The sequence below is a fragment of the Myotis nattereri genome (assembly GCF_964212035.1).
Source record: "Myotis nattereri genome assembly, chromosome: 13".
Classification (NCBI taxonomy): Eukaryota; Metazoa; Chordata; class Mammalia; order Chiroptera; family Vespertilionidae; genus Myotis; species Myotis nattereri.
The window spans coordinates 56,126,219-56,148,834 of record NC_138088.1 but is presented as its reverse complement, the minus strand read 5'-3'; the positions used below and the strand labels follow the sequence as shown (position 1 = coordinate 56,148,834).

General features: G+C 61.9%; 1 protein-coding gene across 1 annotated transcript; it reads left to right on the top strand.

The window, feature by feature from the left end:
• Positions 1 to 1,177: 1,177 nt before the first annotated feature.
• SCART1 (scavenger receptor family member expressed on T cells 1) lies at positions 1,178 to 22,616 on the top strand (the record flags this gene model as incomplete). Its single annotated transcript, XM_081104535.1, is given in 28 exon segments — positions 1,178 to 1,262; positions 2,298 to 2,615; positions 3,422 to 3,718; positions 4,226 to 4,534; positions 4,938 to 5,243; positions 5,399 to 5,718; positions 5,720 to 5,818; positions 5,820 to 6,102; positions 7,810 to 7,947; positions 7,950 to 8,020; positions 8,024 to 8,035; positions 8,073 to 8,124; positions 8,278 to 8,346; positions 8,420 to 8,734; positions 9,018 to 9,053; positions 9,639 to 9,773; positions 10,178 to 10,471; positions 13,681 to 14,004; positions 14,560 to 14,871; positions 15,425 to 15,739; positions 17,981 to 18,286; positions 18,442 to 18,756; positions 18,832 to 19,146; positions 19,225 to 19,529; positions 20,539 to 20,851; positions 21,358 to 21,504; positions 21,860 to 21,961; positions 22,528 to 22,616. Coding segments are annotated over 28 exon segments (5,982 nt in total).

Sequence of the window (22,616 nt, the reverse complement as noted above, 5' to 3'; positions counted from 1 at the left end):
ACCAAGGTACATGCCCTTGACCGGAATCGAACCTGGGACCCTTCAGTCCGCAGGCCGACGCTCTATCCACTGAGCCAAACTGGTTAGGGCATGTTCTGAAATCTTGTCAGATAATTCCAACATCGAGTTCACCTTGGCACTGCCATCAGCTGATTGTCCTTCATCATCAAATTGTGTGCTTTGTGTGGTGAGGGATTTTCACGTGTATCCTGGGCATTTTGGTTATGGTGTTGGGGAGACTCCTGATTCTTTTCAAATGTTCTGTTTCAGCAGCTGGTCACCTGTTTCAGCTGAGGGTATAGGGTTTGGCCTTCTTTTGTGGACTTTGGTTCCAATGACAGTTTAGTTTACAAAGCCCCTGCAGAACTCCCCGGGCCCGTCTCGCTGTCCTGGTGCTGCAGCCCCCGCTCAGTCCCGGCGGGTCCCCAGGAGCCCGGGGTCGCTGGTCACTGTCTATGGGGTGGTTTTCCTGCTGCTGTCGCTGCGGGCAGACAGGACCACTGGCCTGATCATGGGTCTGGGGGAAGCCGCCCCGTCAGCAGTTCCCAGCAGGAGAGGAAACCCACAGCTGGGCCCTCTGCGCATGCCTGGCGATGCTCAGAGCTGCCGAGGCCATTGGCTGCTCTGCTCACAGACCGAGAGCAGGAGCCACAGATAAGCCCTGGAAAGGCTCTCGCCGTCTCCACTGGTCCGGGAGGCCACTGGCAGCCCCCACGCCTGTACATTTGACTCTGGGCTCCATCCCTGCCATTGCCCCAGCCCAGTGGCCAGAGCTGGCTGACGCCCTGGGGGCGGAGGGGCCATGAGGGCAGCTCTCTGGGCCTTGGGAGTCGGGCCCCTTCTCCTCACTCTCCGGGCAGTCCCCATTGGTGAGTTTCTTCTTCCTTCATCCACGGAACCTTCTGGAGGCAGCGGCTCTGTAGATGCCGAGGTGCTGAGTGTGAGGACCCCCTGCTCTGACCAGCTGCCGGGGTCTCGCTCAGCTCGGAGGGGGTGGGAGATCCTGAGGTAGGAGGGTATGTGGACTCCAACTTTCAGAGCAGGTCCCATCCCAGGGTGAACCCAGGGCCTCCCGTCCCACTGCTCAGAGCCTAGGGTGTGGGCTGGGTCAGAGCCTGGATGAAATGAGGGAACATGGTGGGGTCTGGTCTCAATGACTAGACTGACAGGAGGTGCGATGGGTCCAACAGGGGGCTGTTCCACCCCCTGTGCCCTGGAGCAGGGCTGGGAGGCGGGGGTGGGGGACGTTGCTACCCCTGGCGGTGAGGCTGAGCATCGGGCATGGTGCTGGGACATGGAGGACAGCTATAGCCCCAGGGAGACGCCACACCAGGCTGGGGGCACAGGGGTGTGGGAGCTGCCGGTCCAGAGGCCAAGAGGCAGAGTCCTGGGCAGGAAGCTGCAGAGAGGAGCCTGCATGCAGCCCTGAAGGAACAGCATGGAGAGGACGGAGGTGAGGCCGAGCCCCTGCGGGACCTGCCTACAGTAGCGTGGGTGCGTGTGCATGTATGCGTGTGAGAGAAGAATGTGAGCGTGTGTGCATATGCATGTGAGTGTGCATTCATGTGAGTGTGCATTCGTGTGAGTGTTCGCGTGTGAGTGTGTGTCAGGGCAGGGAGGCAGGAGAGGGTAGCAGCATTCGGTACCCTGGAAGCTGACGGAAGAAAACGTCACTGCCCAGGCTGACCCGGGGTCCAGCGAGGAGAGGACTACACAGCTGGACAGAGGGGGCACCCAGGTGGTGGGGTGGGAATCTGGTGGCAGGGAGGTGGGGGCGGGGGAATGGCACCAGGGGCCCTGTTGTGTGTTAGGGACGCGGGCACTGGTACAGTTCACAGGCTGGGAGGCCGGGAGGAGGCGCGGGTGGAGCAGTGCCCCGATGGCTGAAGGCCCCAGCGGGAGGTGGGAGGGCCTGCTTCCTCCGGGCCCCGCGGGCAGCCCTGGTGGTGGTCTGGGGTGACCCAGGCTGGGACGAGGTGGGCCCCCTCTCAGGAGTCCTGGGGCCGCTGTTTTATTTCCCTGCACCAGCCCAGGACTGGGGCTGACGGTGGAGGGTCAGGGGCTGTGATGAGGTGGGGGTTGCCAGGGGCTGAGGAAAAGACCAGGGTGCGAGGCCTAGGAAGGGTGTGGCTGGGGGCAAGCTTCCGGGTCACTCTTCTAATCTGGCTCTACCGGCAGCAAGGCCTTGGGGGTGGCCCCGGGCAAATGCAGAGGCATCATCACTGGGCTCACCCTCCACCTCCCCTCCCCTGGCACCCAGTGGTCTGGCCCGCTGAGGCTGGCCTGTCCCTCCGCAGGCGGACCGGGCAACCTGAAACTGGCGAACAGATACAGTGAGTGTGACGGATTGGTGCTGGTCCAGCACGAGGGTGTGTGGGGACACGTGTGCAACCAGGAGTGGACGCTGGCGGAGGCATCGGTGGTCTGCAGGCAGCTGGGCTGCGGCCAGGCTGTGGGGGCCCCCAAGTATGTCCCGCTGCCCCATGAGAGGCGGCAGCCCGTGCTCCACAACGTGTCCTGCAGGGGGGACGAGTCCTCCCTGTGGGAGTGCAGCCTCGGGGCGTGGACGCAGACCCAGTGCCCCCACGAGTGGATGGTGGTGGCGCTGTGCACCAGTAAGTCAGTGCTGGGACCGTGGGCGAGGGGAGGAGGAGGGAGGGGGGGAGTCAGGGGAGGGGGGATGGGAGGAGAGGCAGGCAGGTCTGTGGCTCTCTGGGTGGGCTCCTTTTGGGCACAGGAGCCCGCCTGGCCCCTCTAGCCAGGCCCAGTCTCATCTCCATTCCATGTCCTTGCGAGGCCCTGTTCTAGGTGCTGGGCATGCAGCTGGGGATAACCCGCACCTTCCCGCGGGGCAGAGCTGGGCTCCCGGGGAGAGACAGGGAAAACCAACGACCCAGTAAAGCAGCAGCTGGAATGAGGAGCAGGGGTCGGACAGAGGGGTGGGGGGTTGGGGGGGTGGGGGGGACCGCCCGGTCTTCTAGACACTTGAGGAGGCTGAGGGGCCCACGTGGGTATCTAATCAGGATTTCTCACCCAGAGGCAGGGTGTCTGTCTGTGGGCACTTAGGGTCCCGCCTCTGACGCAGCCCCACTGCTCGGGTTGTGGGGTGCAGGCGCCCTTTTCAAAAACGAGTAGGTTGTCAGGAGCATGACAGCAGCGCATCACACCAGGCGCGGCCCCTCTGAGGGGGTCCTTCTGAGCGAGGGGCCCTGTGTGACTGCCTGGTCGGAAGGGGCCCCCTCAGCCCAGCACTGACACCCGAGGAAGGAGCAGGGCCCGCCTCTGGGGCTGGGACCCCAGGCAGGTGGAGAGCCTAGGAGCTGCCCTGCCCGAGTGGAAATGTCTGTGGGGGCGGCCGCAGCCCCCCCTGAGGCGGGGACAGCAGCGGCTGCCCCTTCTGAGTGTGGCTCGTGCTTTCCAGACGGTACTTTCCGGGAGATCCGGCTGGTGAAGGGCCGAAGCCCCTGCTCCGGGCTCCCCGAGATCCGGAACCTGAACGGCATTGACCGCCTCTGTGGCCTGCATGAGACGGAAGCCACAGTCTTCTGCCAGGAGCTGGGGTGCGGCCCCGCGCTGCAGGCTTCCCGCCAAGACGCAGGCCCTGGCGGGAAGTACATGACGTGCCAGGGCACGGAGCCCACCATCCGAAACTGCAGACTCAACAACAACCTCCGCAGCGGCTGCGACTTCCAGCAAGACGCAGAGGTGGTCTGTTCAGGTGAGGCCACCCCCGCCCCTGCCCCCTTCCCCTCGCGGGCACCTGTGCTGCTTGCTGCGCAGAGGAAGTGGAGCAGGTGGGGGGGGAGAGGGGGGAGAGAAGAGGAAAGCGCTGAGTCAGAGGTGAGAGGGCATTGCCCACATCCACCCCAGAGTAGGGGCAGGCTGAGGCAGTGCCCTGTGGCCTGAGGGCCTTGACGTTGCCTCCAAGATTGGACAGGGCCTTGATGCCACCACCTGGGCAGGCGCAGGCTGTGACATGCATGGGCGCCTGCAGCAGGTATCTCTAACCTCTGTCCTGGGGGAAGCACCCAGGGACCCTGCTTTGTACTGCGTGCAGGGCGCACCGGCCTCTGGCTGTCAGTCTGTCCACTGCTTGGCGGACGCACTGCCTGGATACAGAGGACCTCCTCTGGCCGGAGCGCCCTGGGGTCCAGGGAGATGGCTCCAGGTGAGCTGTTTACCTGAGAACACCGGCTCCTGACGGAGAATTTGTCTCCTCCCCCAGGACACATTGAGGCCCGGCTGGTGGGCGGCGAGCACCCCTGTGCTGGGCGCCTGGAGGTGAGGCGTGGCCTGACCTGGGGCACCGTCTGCGACCAGGACCTGGACCAGGCCACAGCCCACGTGGCGTGTCGGGAGCTGCAGTGTGGCATGGCCGCGTCCACACCCCCGGGCGCGCACTTCGGCCAGGGCTCTGGGTCCGTGTGGACGGAGGCCTTCCGCTGTGCAGGCAACGAGTCCCTGCTGTTCCACTGCCCTCGGGCACCAGGGCACCAGTGTGGGCACAGCCAGGACGCCGGGCTCAGGTGCTCAGGTGAGGCCAGGAGAGTTGGCTCTGAGGCTCCCCTGCCTACTTTCCCGCCAGCCTTCCTCTGGGATTCCTCCTGGGTGTTCCAACCCAGCGCACAGAGATGCCTCCAGCCAGGAGGGTGTCCTGTTCCGATTAGAGGAAGTGGCTGCTGTGGGTTGAGGGAAGGAGAGGAGAGGGGGGTGGGGGCCTGGTCCTAGAGGAATGTTCTACCCCGGCCCCCCCCAGGGCAGGCCACGAAGTGTGGGCTTCTCTGCACAGATGTGTGAGCCAGTGCTGAGCCTGGGGAATAGGGGGAGCTGGTCAGAGCCAGGCGACAGCTCGGTGGCCACCACACGGGGTGCAAAGAAAGAAATTGCCCTTTGCTGGGTGTCCGGGTCAAAGGGAGCCTGACACCCCGTCCCCACAGAGTTCCGGCTGGTCAACGGCAGCAGCAGCTGTGAGGGGCGCGTGGAGCTCCAGGTTCAGGGGGCCTGGGCACCCCTCTGTGCCGCCCACTGGGACCTGGCAGACGCCACCGTCCTCTGCCACCAGCTCAACTGTGGCAGTGCCCTGGCCGCACCCCAAGGAGGTCACTTTGGGCACGGAAGCGCTCCCCCCTGGCCCGACAGGTTTCACTGTGCGGGGACAGAGCCCTATTTGTGGAATTGCCCGGTGAGCACCCTGGGCGCCCCCGCCTGTGCCCCGGGAAACGCGGCCTCCGTGGTCTGCTCAGGTGGGTCAGCACCAGCCATGGGCAGAGGGGCTGGGAGTGGATGGGGCTGAGGCGGGGGGCGGTCCTCTCCCCTTTCCAGGCCCAGGGTGTCGCCCCTGCCCCTGCCCCTGCCCCTGCCCCTGGCAGCCCCTCCCACGGCCCGCCTCTCTCCCCAGGTCTCCGCCACGCCCTGCGGCTGCGGGATGGGCAGAGCCGCTGTGACGGCCGCGTGGAGGCGTCCCTGGACGGCGTGTGGGGCCGCGTCCTGGACGACGCGTGGGACGTGCGCGGCGCGGGCGTGGTGTGCCGGCAGCTGGGGTGCGGAGAGGCGGAGCGGGCCTACGATGCGGCCGCCCCGGGGCGCGGGGCCGGCGTGGGGCTGAGCCGCGTGCGCTGTCTGGGCAGCGAGGCCCGCCTGGCCCAGTGCAACGTGTCCGCGTCGCGGCTGGTGCCGGCGGGGACCTGGCGGGACGCGGGCGTGGTGTGCGCTGGTGAGTGAGGCCCGGCCCGCGCATCCGTCCGCCCGGAGCCGGAGCTGGGCCGCGCTGACCGGGTGTGTCCGCAGGGAGCCGCCGCGTGCGCCTGGCCGCGGGGCCGGGCCGCTGTGCGGGGCGCGTGGAGGTGCTGCACGGGGGCGCGTGGGGCACCGTGTGCGACGACGGCTGGGACCTGCGGGACGCGCACGTGGTGTGCAGGCAGCTGGGCTGCGGCCACGCGCTGGGCGCCCCGGGGGCGGCGCACTTCGGGTCCGGGTCCGGGCGCATCTGGATGGACGAGCTGGGCTGCGAGGGCAACGAGTCTGCGCTGTGGCGGTGCCCGTCGCGGGGCTGGGGCCAGCACGACTGCGGGCACAAGGAGGACGCCGGCGTCTTCTGCTCAGGTCAGTCCCGGGAGCTGAGTTCTCTGGGCAGCGGGTATCTGAGGGTCGTGGTGTCTTCGTGGTAACAGCGCGCACTGGCTCTGCGGGCTCGCTCCTGTGTCCAGGGCCTCCGCCCTTCCCCGCAAGGAGAACTCCACAGTGGATGCTCGGTGTCCTCCGGCCCCGGCGACGCTGCAGGGCCAACACCTTTCCCTGTTGGCGGGCGGGGCCTGGGGTGGGGGGTGCGTGGGGGTGCGGCGGGGAGGGGCGCCTGCTCCTGTGGTGCCGGTGGTCCTGGAACTGCAGTGCCTGCGGTTTCCCCCCTTCTCAGAAGGTCACCTCACACTCCGTCCGAGTCCCCCTGTGCCAGCGTCTTTGGGTGTATACTTAACGGGCTGCAGGACTTTTTCCGGACTATCTTTAAGGCTTTTAGTTCACACACATCTGAGGCTCTTTATGGGGCTCTTGTCTGGGTGTGATGGTGGTTGAGGGAGGAATTTTGCCGCTGACTGGGGGCGTGAGCCTGGAGACGCCTGGGGAGGGGTTGGGTGTCCAAGTGTGATCTCTTCTTATTGCTTTTGGTTCCTATTTTGCTTTAGGAAAGTTTTCCTAAACTATGTTTAGAAGATTACATCTATTTCCATCATTCTGTTGTGTGTTTTTTAATTATTATTTCAGAGAGAGGAAAGGAAAGGGAGAGCTAGATAGAGACATCAGTGATGAGAGAGATCCTCCCTCCCCCTACTGGGGACCAAGCCTACAACCCAGGCACGTGCCCTGACTGGGAATCGAACCATTGACCTCCTGGTTCATAGGTCAATGCTCAACCAGTGCGCCACGCTGGCCAGGCTGTCATTGTGTTTTTCATGTCCTTACAGTTCTTCCTCTGACTGGTGGACTCCCCAGGCAGCTGCTGCTGCTGGGGACCAGCTTGGCAGGGGCGGGGGATGCTCTGTTCCTGATAGGACCGAGCCTGGCAGCAGGGCTCCACAGCAAGAGGCCCAGGCGTGAAACAGCACAGTCACTCCTGCCCACTCACTCCGTTGGCCAGAGCCTGGAGGCCAGACTGGGTGGGCAGGGAATAGGCTCATTCATTGCAAGGAGCGTGGACACAGGCAGATCTGTGACCACCTCTGTAATGTGTCACGGATGTGTTTCCTTCCCGTGTTTTCTCTAAGCCTATTTTAATCAGTTATGACTGTCACATGCAATTCATACCCAACTTTCTTCATTGATCCTGGTATATAGATATATAGGCCCTCATAACAATTTTAAAGGATTGTCTAATACTCTGATATGTGGCAATATTTAGTCCCCCTGTTGGAATTACACTGGCCAATGGTATTATGACGGTCCTTGGACACTGGCCAGCCTGGACTGGTGCTGTGTCCCAATGCTCCGGGCTAATTCCTTTTTTCTTTTTTTAAATTTTTATAGTCACTGCTAAATGGGTCATCTTATGCAAAAATATTATTTTGTATTTCAAATAATTTCCAAGGTTGGGTTTCTAGACAATCAGCTGGCACACCTGCTAAGACGTTACAGCTTGGGCGTCACGCTGGTGACCTGTGCTTAACTGCTGGCTGCTTCCTTAGGTGGGAGATGGCTGTGGGGGTGCGGGGTCGATGCCAGGGCCCCTCTGGTCCGATGGCTTTGAGCGGCATTGGTCTCAGTGCTGGGGCCCCTCCTTCAGAGACTTCCCCTGGCCTGACTGTTCTTGTCTTGCAGAGTCCGTGGCCCTGAGGCTGCAAGGAGGCACCCAGCACTGTGCTGGGTGGCTGGAGGTGTTCTACAACGGCACATGGGGCGCCGTGTGCGGTAACTCCCTGAAGGAGAACTCCTTGTCCATCATTTGCAAGCAGCTGGGCTGTGGGGAGCAGGGCTGGCTGGAGAACAGGCCCGTCCTCACTGGCTTGGGCATCTCCTGGGTGGACAACATTGAGTGCCGCAGGCTGCAAAACTCTACGCTGTGGCAGTGCCCCTCAGCCCAGTGGCATCCGCACTCCTGTGCCCACGGAGAAGAGATCTGGATCACCTGTACAGGTGGGCCCCTGGCGGTCTCTGGCGGGTCTGGTCACCCTCAGGGGCTGCCACTGGCCCATGGCTGCGGGCCCGGGCATCACTGGGGCTTCACAGACTTCATTCTGAAGCTTTTCGGGGCATTTACTCTGGGACGGCCCCTGTTTAATCCAATAGGATTATCAGCGAAAACGACGCAGGACCCCGGGGAGACCCTCAACTGCTCAGCCACCCGCAGCTGCCCAGGTACTCCCCTGCCCCTCTGCCTGCCAGGCCGCACCCAGCCCCGCCCTGCAGTGACCACAGCCCCCTTTTCCAGAGGAAGGCTCGGTGCGCGTGAGCGGGGGCGAGGACAGCTGCTCCGGCCGCGTGGAGCTCTGGCACGAGGGCTCCTGGGGCACCGTGTGCGACGATGCCTGGGACCTGGCGGACGCGGAGGTCGTGTGCCGCCAGCTGGGCTGTGGCGGGGCCATCAGCGCCCTGGCCGGGGCCGCCTTTGGTCCGGGCTCAGGGCCTGTGTGGCTGGACGAGGTGGGGTGCCGGGGCAGCGAGGCGTCCCTGTGGGGCTGCCCAGCGGAGCCGTGGGGACGTGCGGACTGCGGGCACAAGGAGGACGCGGGCGTGCGCTGCTCCCGTGAGTGGGCAGGAGGCGGGGGGGGGGTAGTTGGGGGCTGGGAAGGGGGTCTCAGGAGAGCTCCTCTGGCATGTCCCCCCACTGTGGGTGCTCCCAGGGCCCCGAGGCTGCCCCTGTGCTAGGTCGCTCTGAGGGGTGGGGCCCAGGCTGCCTCTGTGGGAGTTCAAAGACATGACAGGCTCAGGCTGAGTGGGGTGGGGGCGCTGCTCAGAGGGCCTGGGCTGCTCAGGGCTATGGCCGCCTCTTCTTACTCGCCCCAAGGTCTGGCCCGTTTCTCCTGCAGGTGACAGAGGGACCACGGTCCGCCCACCAGCATCAGGTAGGCGTGCTCTTCCCCACCCTCAGTCCACACGCTCCGGTCTGACCCTGACCCAGAGGAGCTTGCAATGGGGTTACAAGGAGGGGCGCCCTGGAGTCTCCTGTGGGCACCTGTGCCGCAGTCTGGGGGTGCTGAGGTCATCAGGGGCAGGGCCGCAGTGCCGGAGACGCCCTGTGGTTGGAGGAACACGGCTGCCCGTCCTTGCCAGCCGGGTGGAGAGACGTGAGGAGGGACAGCAGGCCTGGGCCCTGCCCCAGCTACTTCTGGGGTCTTTCCCTTGCCAGCTGGAGGTTTTGGCCCTCGTGTGTGCTGTAGCCTCTTAGAAACGTGGCTCTGTCCAAAGCACAGGTGAGGGCAGTGGCTATCAGGACTGTAGGAGCTGCCCTTCTGCCCCTCCCTTCTGTGCCCTCCCCCTTGGCCCTGAGCTGTGTGACCCCCTCAGGGCCAACTCTGGGGGAGGAGCAGGACAAAGCCCATCTCGCCTCTGGGTGCCCCGCCCCCCACTCAGGTGGTCCAGGCCAGAGGTCACAATTCCCCAGGCAGTGCAAGCGCTCAGGGAAGACCCGCCTCTCACTGTCCCTACAGGCCCTGCCTTGGCCCCACTGCCTTCCCTCAAGGCTGGGACCCTGCCCATGATCTTCTGCTTCGTTCTGGGAACCCTCCTGGGCTGCGTCTCCCTGATCCTGGGGGTGCAGTGGTACCGCAGAGGAGCCTGCAGAGGTAGGTGGTAGGCATGGCCTATGAGGGTGACACAGGGCCTGGGGATGGGAGGGCTGGGTGTCACCCGATCTCCCCTGTGATGACTTGTCGGGGACCCACGACTTGTCGGGGACAGGGGGCTCTGGGCGCTGCTCTGCTTCTGAGAGGAGCTGGGTGAGAAGATTCGTGGTCCTAGGGCTGCCTGGGGTGGGACAGGCTCGAGGGTTCCCTATTCCTGGGTCACCTGAATAGCTGGGGAGCTCTCTGGTCTTGGGTGCCCACAGAAGGGTGTGTTCCTTGTGCTCCTGATGGGCACCGAGGCAGGAGGAGCTGAGGGGCCGAGGGTCCCACCCTGCGGGGGGCCGGCAGCTGTGGCCTTGACAGCAGCAGTGTCAGGACTGCAGGTGTGGGTGTGGCCTTTGCAGGTTTTGGAATGTTGGGGACTCGGCCCTCAGAAGTTGTTTATGAGGACATTGGAGCTGTCCCCATGGGGGAGAAGGTTGAAGGGTCCAGTGTGCCCCAGGACCTGCTGCCGGAAGAGGACTATGACGATGCCTGGGAGCCCGAGCCAGGCCCTGAGGAGCCGGAGGAGGAGCCAGAGGAGCTGGAGGAGGAGCCGGAGGAGCCGGAGGAGGGGACGGCCCTGAGCTCCGTGGGTGTGCACCTGTGCGCCGCGGCGTCCGCTGTGCTTGTCCTGCTGTACTGCTCCTATGTCCACGGCTCTGCCCTGGCCAGCGCCTACATTTAAAGATCCCAGGAGCCCCCTCTCTGTGTCTGTAACCCTCACTGCTGTCGGGCTTGGGCTTTGATACGCGGCTGTCCCTTCAGAGTTGCTTGTTACCCTGGAATCTTATGAGCAGACGTGGCGTTTAGGGAGGGCCCTAGATTTTTATTTGGGCATCTTTTCATGGCTGTGCACAGAGTCCTTCCAGAACCCTGTTCCCAATCAGCTTTGGGGGGAGCAGATGGTGGGAGGAGACACGTGTGAGCACCGCTTTACTCTCACCCCCACTCACTGTCCATCCTTGTCTGCCCCTCTGGCTTTGAGGTGCAATGACCAACCAGGGCCCAGACGTCCTGGAGGCTCTGAGGAATTGCTGAGAACACCATGCATGTCTCTCCCCTTAAGTACAGGTGGACTCCGCACCCTCTGGGCCCCAGAGGGCAGGCTGGGACGGAAAACCGCGGTGGCCCCGGCTGCAGGATGCGATGCCCAGGAGCTGGCCATCGGGGACACCAGCAAGACTCCTGGGGGCTTTCATGTTTCTCATTTCTAAAAAAGATGCTATTAAACTCCCTTTGAACGCATTCACCCATCCATTTGTTCACCTCAGAACATGCCCCAGACATCCACCGTGGCCAGGTTCTGTTTTCGACCCCCCAACCCTCTGCCTCGCTCTGGCCTGATATGGGCTCTGAGTGTTTTCAACTCTCCTCACCCACAGCCTTTTGCCCGAAGGTTCTACAGGGTGTGGGGTGGGCTCCCTGTGAACCAGCTCCTGGCCACTCTACTCTCGCCTGCAGACAGCCCTCCCCCTGGCTCAGGTGCTGTGCCAGGGTCCCCAGCACCCAGAGCTGTCCTGCCCTGATGACCCACCAAGCCCTTTGTGACCACACCTCCCTGACCACACCTCACACACCCTCTGTGGGAAGTGTTTCTCTGTGTCCTCTTCCCTGTGTGGGTCTGGGATAGGTTCACACATGACCACATATCTGACCTCTGCTGACTCACTCTCCCACGTAAATGTCTTGGGAAGGACCAGGTTAAATCATCCTGTGAGTCCCTCATCTATAGGGTCTCCCAGTGATGGCAGCAATTACCGCCCACCTCTCAGGGTTCCCTTAAGGGTCTGGCCAGCCGGCTGGGGGTTCTCTCTGAGCACTGCCTCCCACCCCCTGTTCTCCCCCTGTGCCCACCCCCTGGGCTGTGAGAGAGGCACAGCTTGTGCTCTCCAGGACCACTGTGCTGCAGACAATGAAAGTCCCTTCTGGACAGGAAGCCCAGTGAAGGAGATGGGGTGATGTCCACAGAGGTTGGACGGGGCCTCTGGGTTGAAGTGGGTGAGGAAGGCTAGTTGCCGGGCCCTGGGAATGTGGCAGGAACAGCTCCTGACAGAGCCTTGGGGCGACAAGGAGTGTCCTGGATGTCTGAGCTCACCTTGCACCTCTGTGCACACCCACAGGAGCCTCCCTCTGGCCTCAAGAGGTGGCCAGCCTGGCTCGCGGTGAATGCAAGGTGTTCCCGAGGTCCGAGCTGGGTGCTGGGCCAAGTGCATGGCCAGGCTGCGGTGTGGGAGGGGCGGAGCCTCAGCACAGAGGGTCCTGCCCACAGGGTCCGCCTCCCTCTCGGGAAGGGGCGGAGGACCGAGCTGCCCTCTCTTAAACTGCTTCTCTGGCAAATCTTTTGGAAAATAATTTTCACTGAGGATATTCTGGTTAGAAAATAATACACATGATTATAATTTTTTTAAATATCTCTTTATTGATTTCAGAGAGGAAGGGAGAGGGCAAGAGATAGAAACATCATTGATGAGAGAGAATCATGGATCAGCTGCCTCCTGCATGCCCCCTAGTGGGGATCAAACCTGTGACCCAGGCATGTGACCTTGACTGGAATCGAACCTGGGACCCTTCAGGCCGCAGGCCAACGCTCTATCCACTGATCCAAACTGGCCAGGGCATGATTATAAATTTTAAAATTCATGGAACCAAGGAAGAAAATGAACTGCCCGCCCCCCCGACACACACAACCATGCACACACACACACACACACACACACACACAACCATGCACAATAAAATAAACAAAAAGAAAATGAAAACCATTCTCTCTGGAATGAATACATCCACTCTCCTTGGTTTGTATCCATTGAGAACTTTTCTTTGAACAGAGGCACAGATATAAGCATGAGCTACAGCGATGCATCGGGCGCACATTAGTGCTTCCTGTGCGTTTCCCACCGGAAACACGCGCTAACATACGCACTCGTCAACCGTCATGTGAAAGGGCTTCCCAGCCTTCCTATCTACGCGTCTGCCGTCGAGTGCTCTTCCAGGGCTGCCTCCTCGCAGACAGGTGTCTGCCTCCCTTCCTGCTGCTGGTCGCAGGTCACGCACGTTCCTGAAGGTTTTGGTCCAATTGCTGGGTGCTGATGACACACTGAATGATCCGTGTTCATCCACACGCCTTTTGTGTGAGGCAGAGAGAGGTGCGTCTCCCACGGCGCCAGCTCCTGGCTCCAAGGTGGTTGGTCGCCCGCCCATCTCTCACCTGGCCCTGCAGGAAGTCCAGCCCCGGCCTCGCCACGTGCTGCGGGGCTGCTGGGCTCAGGCCTGGTGTCTGAGCCTCTGCTCCACGTGACAGATGGTGGCACTGATACGGGGGAGGCGGGCGGGGCTCACGGGCTTCCTTCTCAGACGGCTCAGCACTGAGCAGGAGTCCACCGCCTGCGCCCGTGCGGAGCACACCTCCCGGGCCTGAGGGGGCTCAGCAGCAGAGGTGCCCAGGGATGGCATCGTCCCCTCTGCGGCTGTGGCCCCTCCTCCTGGCCTGCTGGACCCTCCCTGCGGGTGAGTGCTGCTGTCCTGAGGGCTGGGGGCTCGGAGGACGGCCTGTCAAGGGAGGGGACACTGTCACGTGGTGTGTGCATCCCGGGAGCTCGGCTGGGGCCTGGGGTGGGGCTGGGTGCAGGCCAGTGAGGATGGCCCGTGAACGTGGGAAAAGCCACGGGGCAAGGCCACTCCTTTTTGTTACCATTTTCTTTCATAAATGTCACCTACCCCGAGCGTGAGAGAACGAGGAAATTGAAGTGAAGGGTACAGATGAGGAGGGAAGGCGAAAATTCGATTGCAAATTTTTGAAAATTCTGGACAAAACGTTCTCGAGCGGGCCACGCACGACCTCCACCTCCCTGTGTTCTGTCCCAAGGCCCCGCGGCGGAGTCCGTGGCCCTGCTGAGAGGCGGGAACCGCTGCGAGGGCCTGGTGCGGGTCCAGCTGGGCGGCCGGCGGGGCCCGGTGTGTGGGGACCACTGGGGCCTGCAGGAGGCGGCGGTCGTCTGCCGGCAGCTGGACTGCGGCGGGGCCCACGTGGCGCCCACCTACGTGATGTGGCCCCAGGAGAGGCAGCCCTCCTTGCTGCAGGGCGTGAGGTGCCAGGGCTCGGAGGCCTCGCTCTGGGACTGCGCCCCGGGGTCGTGGGAGAAGCCGGAGGGCTGCGCGTGTGAGTGCATCGGCGCGGTCCACTGCACAGGTAGGAGGAGGGGGCAGGTCGGAGGCAGCCCCTGGGTGGAAGCCCAGGACCCAGGACTGTGGCCCTCAGGCCCGCGTGGCATTGTCCTGGCCCCATAGGAGCAGGGCCCGGGATGGCCCAGGTGGGGGGCACTGTGCTTCCCAGCTGCGGGTTGCACACCCAGGGCAGCCCTTTCGGGGTTCATTTGCCTCCTCCCGCCAATGGTCAAGCATTGGGCCCCAGGGGGACCACACGAGAGAAAAGGGAGCCTGTTTCCCTCTCCCACTGGCCCCTCTGCTCTGGCGGGGCTCCCAGGGCGCCCAAGTCCCGGAAGCTGGAGTGCTTGGAGCTCAGTCCTGCCGTCCCTGTTGGAGGCCTTCGGGCAGCAGGAGGGGGAGCAGCCGCCCCTCCTGAGGGATCCTGGGTGGGAAAGAATTGCCTCTGCAGAGAAACCCAGGGCTCTGCCTCCCCGGAAGGCCAAACCCTCCGTCCGGGAGCCGCTGTGTGCAGAGTGGGGTGCGCGCCCCAGGCCGGTGGGGCGCAGGTGAGCAGCAGGCGGGTCCTGTGCTTCTGCAGGTGGGGAGCTGGCGAAAGTGGGGCTCAGCGGCGGAGGCAGCCCCTGCGCAGGGACCTTTGAGATCAGATTGCCTGGAAGCCCTGGTATGACGTGCGGTTTGCACGTGGAGGAGGCGAGTGTCTTCTGCAGGAGTCTGGGGTGTGGCCCCGTGCTCCAGGCGTCCAGACCCCACCTCACCGGGGGCTCTGGGGGCTGGGGACCTAAGATCGTGACCTGCCGGGGAACAGAGTCCAGCATCTTCAACTGCAGGTTCAATATGAACTCTCAGGACCAGTGCAACCTGCCGACAGATGCGCAGGTCGTGTGTTCAGGTAAGGACGCGTGGTCTGTGAGGGAGGCATCCTTTCATAGCTGTGTTCGGGGGACTGAAGGGGACAGCCACTGACTAGAGAGGCGGGGTGGGGGGTGGGGGTTTGTCCACGCCCTGCCACCAGCCTGCATCCCTGCCCTGGGAGGTACTGGGTGCAGCTAGTGCTGGGGTTTAAACTGACCAAGTGACTAAAGTGCTGGCCGGACCCAGAATCCAAGTCAGGGGAGGGTGTGTGTGGCGGGGTGGGGGGCAGACGTGGGAGCCCTGAGCCCTTCGAGTGCATGGGCATGGGGGCTGTGCTCACTTACCCCGGCTTGGTGGAGCCCCAGGGGGTGGGAAATGAATGTTTGCTGTCAGAATAGGAGTGAGATGCCAAGGGATGGGAGGGTCCTCCCTGCCTGTAGGTCCCATGTACCCCTGTGCCCCTCAGAGCTGGCCCAGCAGGTGGTTCTGGTCCTCCTGTCCTTCCTCCCCCTGGGACTGGAGGGCGGGAAGGCCTGCAAAGCTCCAGCCCTGCCCCTGAGCGGCTGTTTCAGCCCAGTGTCTGCCCCCAGGACACATTGAGGCCCGGCTGGCAGACGGTGAGCACCCCTGTGCTGGGCGCCTGGAGGTGAGGCGTGGCCTGACCTGGGGCACCATCTGCGAAGAGGACCTGGACCAGGCCACAGCCCACGTGGCGTGTCGGGAGCTGCAGTGTGGCTCAGCTCTGTCCACACCCCGGGCCGCGCACTTTGGCCAGGGTTCTGGGTCCGTGTGGACGGAGGCCTTCCGCTGTGCGGGCAACGAGTCCCTGCTGTTCCACTGCCCTCGGGCGCCTGGGCACCAGTGTGGGCACAGCCAGGACGCCGGGCTCAGGTGCTCGGGGGAAAGTAAGTTTTTATGTGATTGTAAGGGGAATTGTCTCTTATTTTCCTTTCGGATTGTTTGTTGCCAGTCTATAGCAATACAACTAAAGTTTGTGTATTGATCCTGTACCCTCAACTTCCCTGAATGTATTAGCTTGAATCGTTCAATGTGGAGTCTGTAGGATTTTCTGTATAGATCATGTCTCTCAGGCCCTGATCACTATGAACCTCAGCAGATAGGTTTATTCCTCCGCTCCATCCTGAATGCCTTTTACGTCTTTTCTTGCCTAATTGTTCTGGCTGGAACTTTCAAGATAAAGTGGAACAGCAGTGGTGAGAGGAGTGCTGACCTGGGGAGAGGGGGAGGCGGGGGGGGGGGTGTCGTTTTCAGCTTCTCACCATTGAGTATGCTAGCTGCGGGTTTTTCATAAATGCCCTTCATCATGCTGAGGAATGTTCCCTTCTTTTCCTAGTTCATTGAGTGTTTTTATCATAGAATCTGTTGGATTTTGTCAGATGCCTTTTCTGCATCAATTGAGATGCTCATGCTTTGTTTAGTTTTTTTAAAAAAAATATGTTTTTATTGATTTTTAGAGAGAAGGGAGAGGGAGAGAGAGAGAGAAACACTGATGAGAGAGAAACATCCATTGGCTGCCTCCTTCACGCCCCACCCTGGGGATCAGGCCTACAACCCAGGTATGTGCCCTGTCTCGGAATCAGTGGTAACCTCCTGGTTCATAGGTAGATGTTTAACCGCTGAGCCACACCAGCCAGGCTCCATTCATTTTATTTTTAAAGTCAATAAATTCTCTTTAGTTCCTTTTAAAATAATTGATATCTCTTTATTGAAATTCCATATATCATGAGATTTCATTAAACTGGTTTTCTTCAGCTCTCTGAGCACATTTAAGACACTTATTTAAGGTCTTTCTCTAGTAAGTATAATGATTTAGTTTCCTCAGGGACAGTTTCTGTGTGTGTTTTTTCCATGTGAATGTGTCATAGTTTCTTGATACTTTGCATGAAGGAGACATTGCTAAATTACTATAGTATGGTTACTTTAAAAATCAGATTCTCCCACCCACTGTTTGTTGCTACAAATTGCTGTGGGTCATAGTTGCTTGTTTAGTGACTTTTTACACCCTTTGTGTAAAGTCTCTACTCTTTCTCGTGTGTGACCAATGAGGTCTCTTCTTATTTTATTTTATTTTTTTGTTATCTTAGTGGTGATAGCAATTTGACAGAGATTTTCTTAAATGCAAAACAAACAAATAAAACATAAAATTCATCCAGTCTTTGCATATTAGCTCTTTGTTGGAGCATAGCTTCAAGGCTGGGGCAGGCCATTTTTTCAACTCTGCTTTAGCATTCCTTCCTGCCTGGCAGAGCCAGACTTGCCAAGTTTTTGCTTCATTAAGTGTTTCTTAGTTGTAAGTTTTTGATTAGATACTAGAGCTTCAAAAAAGTTGGTTATAACAGTTTTACAAGCCTAAACATTATTTATTTGTGTTTCAAAATTCATCTTTATTGTTGAAAGTATTACAGAGTCCCCCCCCCCCATTGACCCCCTCCCGCTGGTTCCACCCTCTCCCCAGGCCGTCACCCACGATTGTCTGTGTCCATGGGTTATGCATACATGCATATAAGTTCTTTGGTTCATCTCTTCCCGTGCGCCCCCCCTCCCCACCTCTCTCTGAGATTTATCAGTGTGTTGCATGCTTCCATGTCCCTGAATAAGCCTAAACATTACTTAGAGGAGAGGTGCAGTTTGGGGGTTCCCTCCTCTGCCATGTCTCGGGCTTTCCTTCCCAATTCCAGGGTGCAGCGTAGGTTGAGGTTCTAGTGATCAGGGCCTGAGAGCACGGCCGTGATGCTCTGCTGCTCCGGGGTCCTGGCGGGTCAGTAGAAGCAGCAGCTGTGCAGAGAGCGGGGTCTGCCTCAGTGTCCCCTTCCTGCCTGCACGGAGGCAGCACTCCACCACTTGGCTGCTCACTGGGATCCTGTTTCTGCTTGCACGTCAGGCTCCTGGAGAAGCTGATTTTGCCTGTTTCCCCAGGTTAACCATCACTGCAGTGGAGGGTGCTCCATCTTGGCGTTCTCTATCTGCCATTGACAGCGATGGCACTCCCCAAAGATGTTTGCTTGCTCCCAGCTGTCCTTCCCCGGTGCGGGGGTGGCTGTGTTGAACGAAGCCTGCACTAAGGAAGGGTCTGCAGGGTCGGGAGCAATGCTGACACCCTCTTCCCTCAAACCCCCCCACCCTAGGGTTCCGGCTGGTCAACGGCAGCAGCAGCTGCGAGGGGCGCGTGGAGCTCCAGGTTCAGGGGGCCTGGGCACCCCTCTGTGCCGCCCACTGGGACCTGGCAGACGCCACCGTCCTCTGCCACCAGCTCAACTGTGGCAGTGCCCTGGCCGCACCCCAAGGAGGTCACTTTGGGCACGGAAGCGCTCCCCCCTGGCCCGACAGGTTTCACTGTGCGGGGACAGAGCCCTATTTGTGGAATTGCCCGGTGAGCACCCTGGGCGCCCCCGCCTGTGCCCCGGGAAACGCGGCCTCCGTGGTCTGCTCAGGTGGGTCAGCACCAGCCATGGGCAGAGGGGCTGGGAGTGGATGGGGCTGAGGCGGGGGGCGGTCCTCTCCCCTTTCCAGGCCCAGGGTGCCGCCCCTGCCCCTGCCCCTGCCCCTGCCCCTGGCAGCCCCTCCCACGGCCCGCCTCTCTCCCCAGGTCTCCGCCACGCCCTGCGGCTGCGGGATGGGCAGAGCCGCTGTGACGGCCGCGTGGAGGTGTCCCTGGACGGCGTGTGGGGCCGCGTCCTGGACGACGCGTGGGACGTGCGCGGCGCGGGCGTGGTGTGCCGGCAGCTGGGGTGCGGAGAGGCGGAGCGGGCCTACGATGCGGCCGCCCCGGGGCGCGGGGCCGGCGTGGGGCTGAGCCGCGTGCGCTGTCTGGGCAGCGAGGCCCGCCTGGCCCAGTGCAACGTGTCCGCGTCGCGGCTGGTGCCGGCGGGGACCTGGCGGGACGCGGGCGTGGTGTGCGCTGGTGAGTGAGGCCCCGGCCCGCGCATCCGTCCGCCCGGAGCCGGAGCCGGGCCGCGCTGACCGGGTGTGTCCGCAGGGAGCCGCCGCGTGCGCCTGGCCGCGGGGCCGGGCCGCTGTGCGGGGCGCGTGGAGGTGCTGCACGGGGGCGCGTGGGGCACCGTGTGCGACGACGGCTGGGACCTTCGAGACGCGCACGTGGTGTGCAGGCAGCTGGGCTGCGGCCACGCGCTGGGCGCCCCGGGGGCGGCGCACTTCGGGTCCGGGTCCGGGCGCATCTGGATGGACGAGCTGGGCTGCGAGGGCAACGAGTCTGCGCTGTGGCGGTGCCCGTCGGGGGGCTGGGGCCAGCACGACTGCGGGCACAAGGAGGACGCCGGCGTCTTCTGCTCAGGTCGGTGAGCCCCCCGGCCCGCGGCCCCCTGCACGGCGGGCGGGCGGGCGGGTTCTCGCGGAGCCTCTCCCCCTGCAGGGCTCACAGACCTGAGGCTGCGGGACGGCAGCGGGCCCTGCGCCGGGCGCCTGGAGGTGTTCTACAACGGCTCCTGGGGGGGCGTGTGCCGGCCGCTGAGCCCTGCCTCCCTGGGCGTCCTGTGTGGCCAGCTGGGCTGTGGGCCGCAGGGACAGCTCCAGGCGGCGGCGGGGACCGGGAAGGCCCCCGGGACGCTCTGGGTGGCCTCCATTCAGTGCCGGCACAGGCACGACCTGTCCCTGTGGCAGTGCCCGTCAGCCCCCTGGGACCAGCATTCGTGCTCCAGCCAGGAGGAGGCCTGGGTGGTGTGTGCAGGTGAGGGAGCCGCGCGCGCGCGCGCGCGTGTGTGTGTGTGTGTGTGTGTGTGTGTCGGGGGAAGGGGGTGGGGGGGGTGGGGGTGTGTGTGTGGGGGGGACGGTCTGTAAGGATCGAGCCCCAGGGCTGGCCCGACATGGATTCCCTGCAGCGGTCATGGCGCAGCCCCTTTGCTCTAAGGCAGTGGTTCTCAACCTGGGGGTCGAAGGACCCTTTCACAGGGGTCGCCTAAGACCATCGGAAAACACGTATATAATTACATGTTGTTTCTGTGATGAATCACTATGCTTTAATTATGTTCAATTTGTCACAATGAAAATACATCCTGCATATCAGATATTTACATGACGATTCATAACAGTAGCAAAATTACAGTTATGAAGTAGCAACGAAAGTAATTTTATGGTCGGGGGGTCACCACACCATGAGGAACTGTATTAAAGGGTCGAGGCGTTAGGAAGGTTGAGTCTAAGGGATGACGCTACCACCCTCACTTTGCCTTATAGTCCCGGGTGTGCTGGTCCAGCACCGGGAGAGTCCTTGCCCTGAGGGTCTGAGCTGGCGGGTCATCCGGAGTCTTCTGAGACCTCCTGACTCCCCCGCAGTGGGGAGCAGGACCCCTGGGTGCGCAGCTTCCCGTAGGGAAACGTGCTGCAGGGAGAAGCCCAGGCCAGTGTGGGGAATCCTCACCCTGCGTGCCTACCCCTCGGCTAAATGTATAGAGTCTATACTATAGACCTTTCCTCATCTGAGGCAGGCATTCCGGGTGCTGGGAGGAGAACAAGGAAAAGTATTTCACAGAATTTGAAACTGCCAACCTTGCAAATATCCGATGGGTCCTACTTTCCTACACAGAAAAGGCAGGAGGAACTCCTCCGGACCCCGGGGAGACCCTCAACTGCTCAGCCACCCGCAGCTGCCCAGGTACTCCCCTGCCCCTCTGCCTGCCAGGCCGCACCCAGCCCCGCCCTGCAGTGACCACAGCCCCCTTTTCCAGAGGAAGGCTCTGTGCGCGTGAGCGGGGGCGAGGACAGCTGCTCCGGCCGCGTGGAGCTCTGGCACGAGGGCTCCTGGGGCACCGTGTGCGACGATGCCTGGGACCTGGCGGACGCGGAGGTCGTGTGCCGCCAGCTGGGCTGTGGCGGGGCCATCCGCGCCCTGGCCGGGGCCGCCTTTGGTCTGGGCTCAGGGCCTGTGTGGCTGGACGAGGTGGGGTGCCGGGGCAGCGAGGCGTCCCTGTGGGGCTGCCCAGCGGAGCCGTGGGGACGTGCGGACTGCGGGCACAAGGAGGACGCGGGCGTGCACTGCTCCCGTGAGTGGGCTGGCGTGTGATGGGAAGTTTCCTCGCTGGGTTCTCTTGGGAAGAAGCTGAATTGCTGTGGTTTCTGCTAACATTTGGGGGACATCTCTTGTTTTTTACCCCCAACTCATGTCTACTCCGGGGGAGTTGGGGTACCTTGTGTCAAGTGCAGTGTGGCAGCCTCATTCTGTTTGCAGAGAACAAAAATGACCACAGCGATCCCCACTGTGCGTGTCTCCCTGAGCAGGAGTAGCTAGCTCCCTGCGCCATGCCAGGGGGGCGGGGGGTGGGGGGCTGCTCAGGAGCTTCTGTTTTGGACCCATGATAGTCACTGTTTTAGAGCGGAAACCTCAAGCCCTCACCAGCACACACCAGTCAATCATGGGGTGCTTTGCCCAGCAGATGCCCCCTCAGCAATTCAGAAGCACATGGTGGCCCCTGCGGGTGAGGGTGTGGGCCCTGGGGGCTGCCTTCTCCCCCTCAGCCACCATGAACCGCTCGTGGTCTCTCCTCCACAGAGCCTGGCCCTGCTCCCCTGAGGAACCCAGAGCCCTGCCCGATGCTCAGGGCGGTCGGCACCGTCCTGGGAGCGCTTCTTGGTCTTCTCTTTCTGGGCCTCCTGGGCCTCCTGATCCTGCTACGAGTCACACAAGCCAAGCAGAGCGGTATGTGCACCCACCGGGGCCCGATGGCCAGCATGGCAGAAACCAGCGGAAACTGAACACTGGTGTTGGGGTCCCTGACGTGGGGTTTCACTTCGAGTGAGTGGCCTTTCTTGGCCAAACAGAGTGACTTAGAAATTAGTCAGCCTCAGGCCCTGCTGAGAGCGGCTGGTGGCCAGGGGTGGGAGGGCACGGAGGGCCTGGTCCCATCACTGTAGCCTCCCAGGCCCTGCCCAAAGCATCCTGCCTTTCTGCTGCCGGAGTGGGGTTCCCCCCTGAAAGTCCTGCCCCCGCCCCCAGCCCACGGACTCATCCATACCCGGGGGTCTGAGTGTGACCCTGCTCCACTCCTCCGCAGGCCTGGGAAGTCCGGAGGTGTCTCCTGGAGAGCCCACCTATGATGTCATCGGGGAACTGCCTCTCGCAGGGCTGTACGAGGAAATCGAGGAGGAGCCCCAGGGTGAGGAGGATCAGGGTGTCTGTGCTCCCAGCTCCAGAAGCCAGGTGGGGGGGTCCAGCAGGTGGGAACCTTGGGGAGGGGGTGTGCTTGTGCTCTGAGTGGCTGGAGCTCGCAGCCTCAGTGTCCTCACCTGGAGGATGAGCGTGACAGAGCCAGTCATGTGCTGTGACCGGATGGTTGAGGCGCCCCCGTATCCAGATGCCTGGAGGTCTCTGTCAGGTGGTGTTTTTTGGTTTTGTTTTTATATTTTTATTGATTTCAGAGAGGAAGGGAGAGGGAGAGAGAAATAGAAACATCCATTGATCTGATTGTGCCTCCTGCACACCCCACACTGGGGATGGAGCCCGCAACCCGGGCATGGGCCCTGGCCAGGAATCGAACTGTGACCTCCTGGTTCAGAGGTCAATGCTCAACCGCTGAGCCACGCCGGCCGGGCTGTCAAGTGTTTCTGGTGACATTGCTAAGCTTTCCTAACAAGAGGGACGTCATCAGGCCAGGCCCCTGGTGATGAATCAGACGTGGCTTCTGGGGGATCCGTGACCCGGCGCCTCGCGTGCCTGTTTCAGAAGGGGCAGCGAGCCTCACGGACGGACAGTCTGGGTCGGAGGAGGGTTACGACGAGGCTGCGTTTCCTCTGGAGGAGATGACGCTGTGA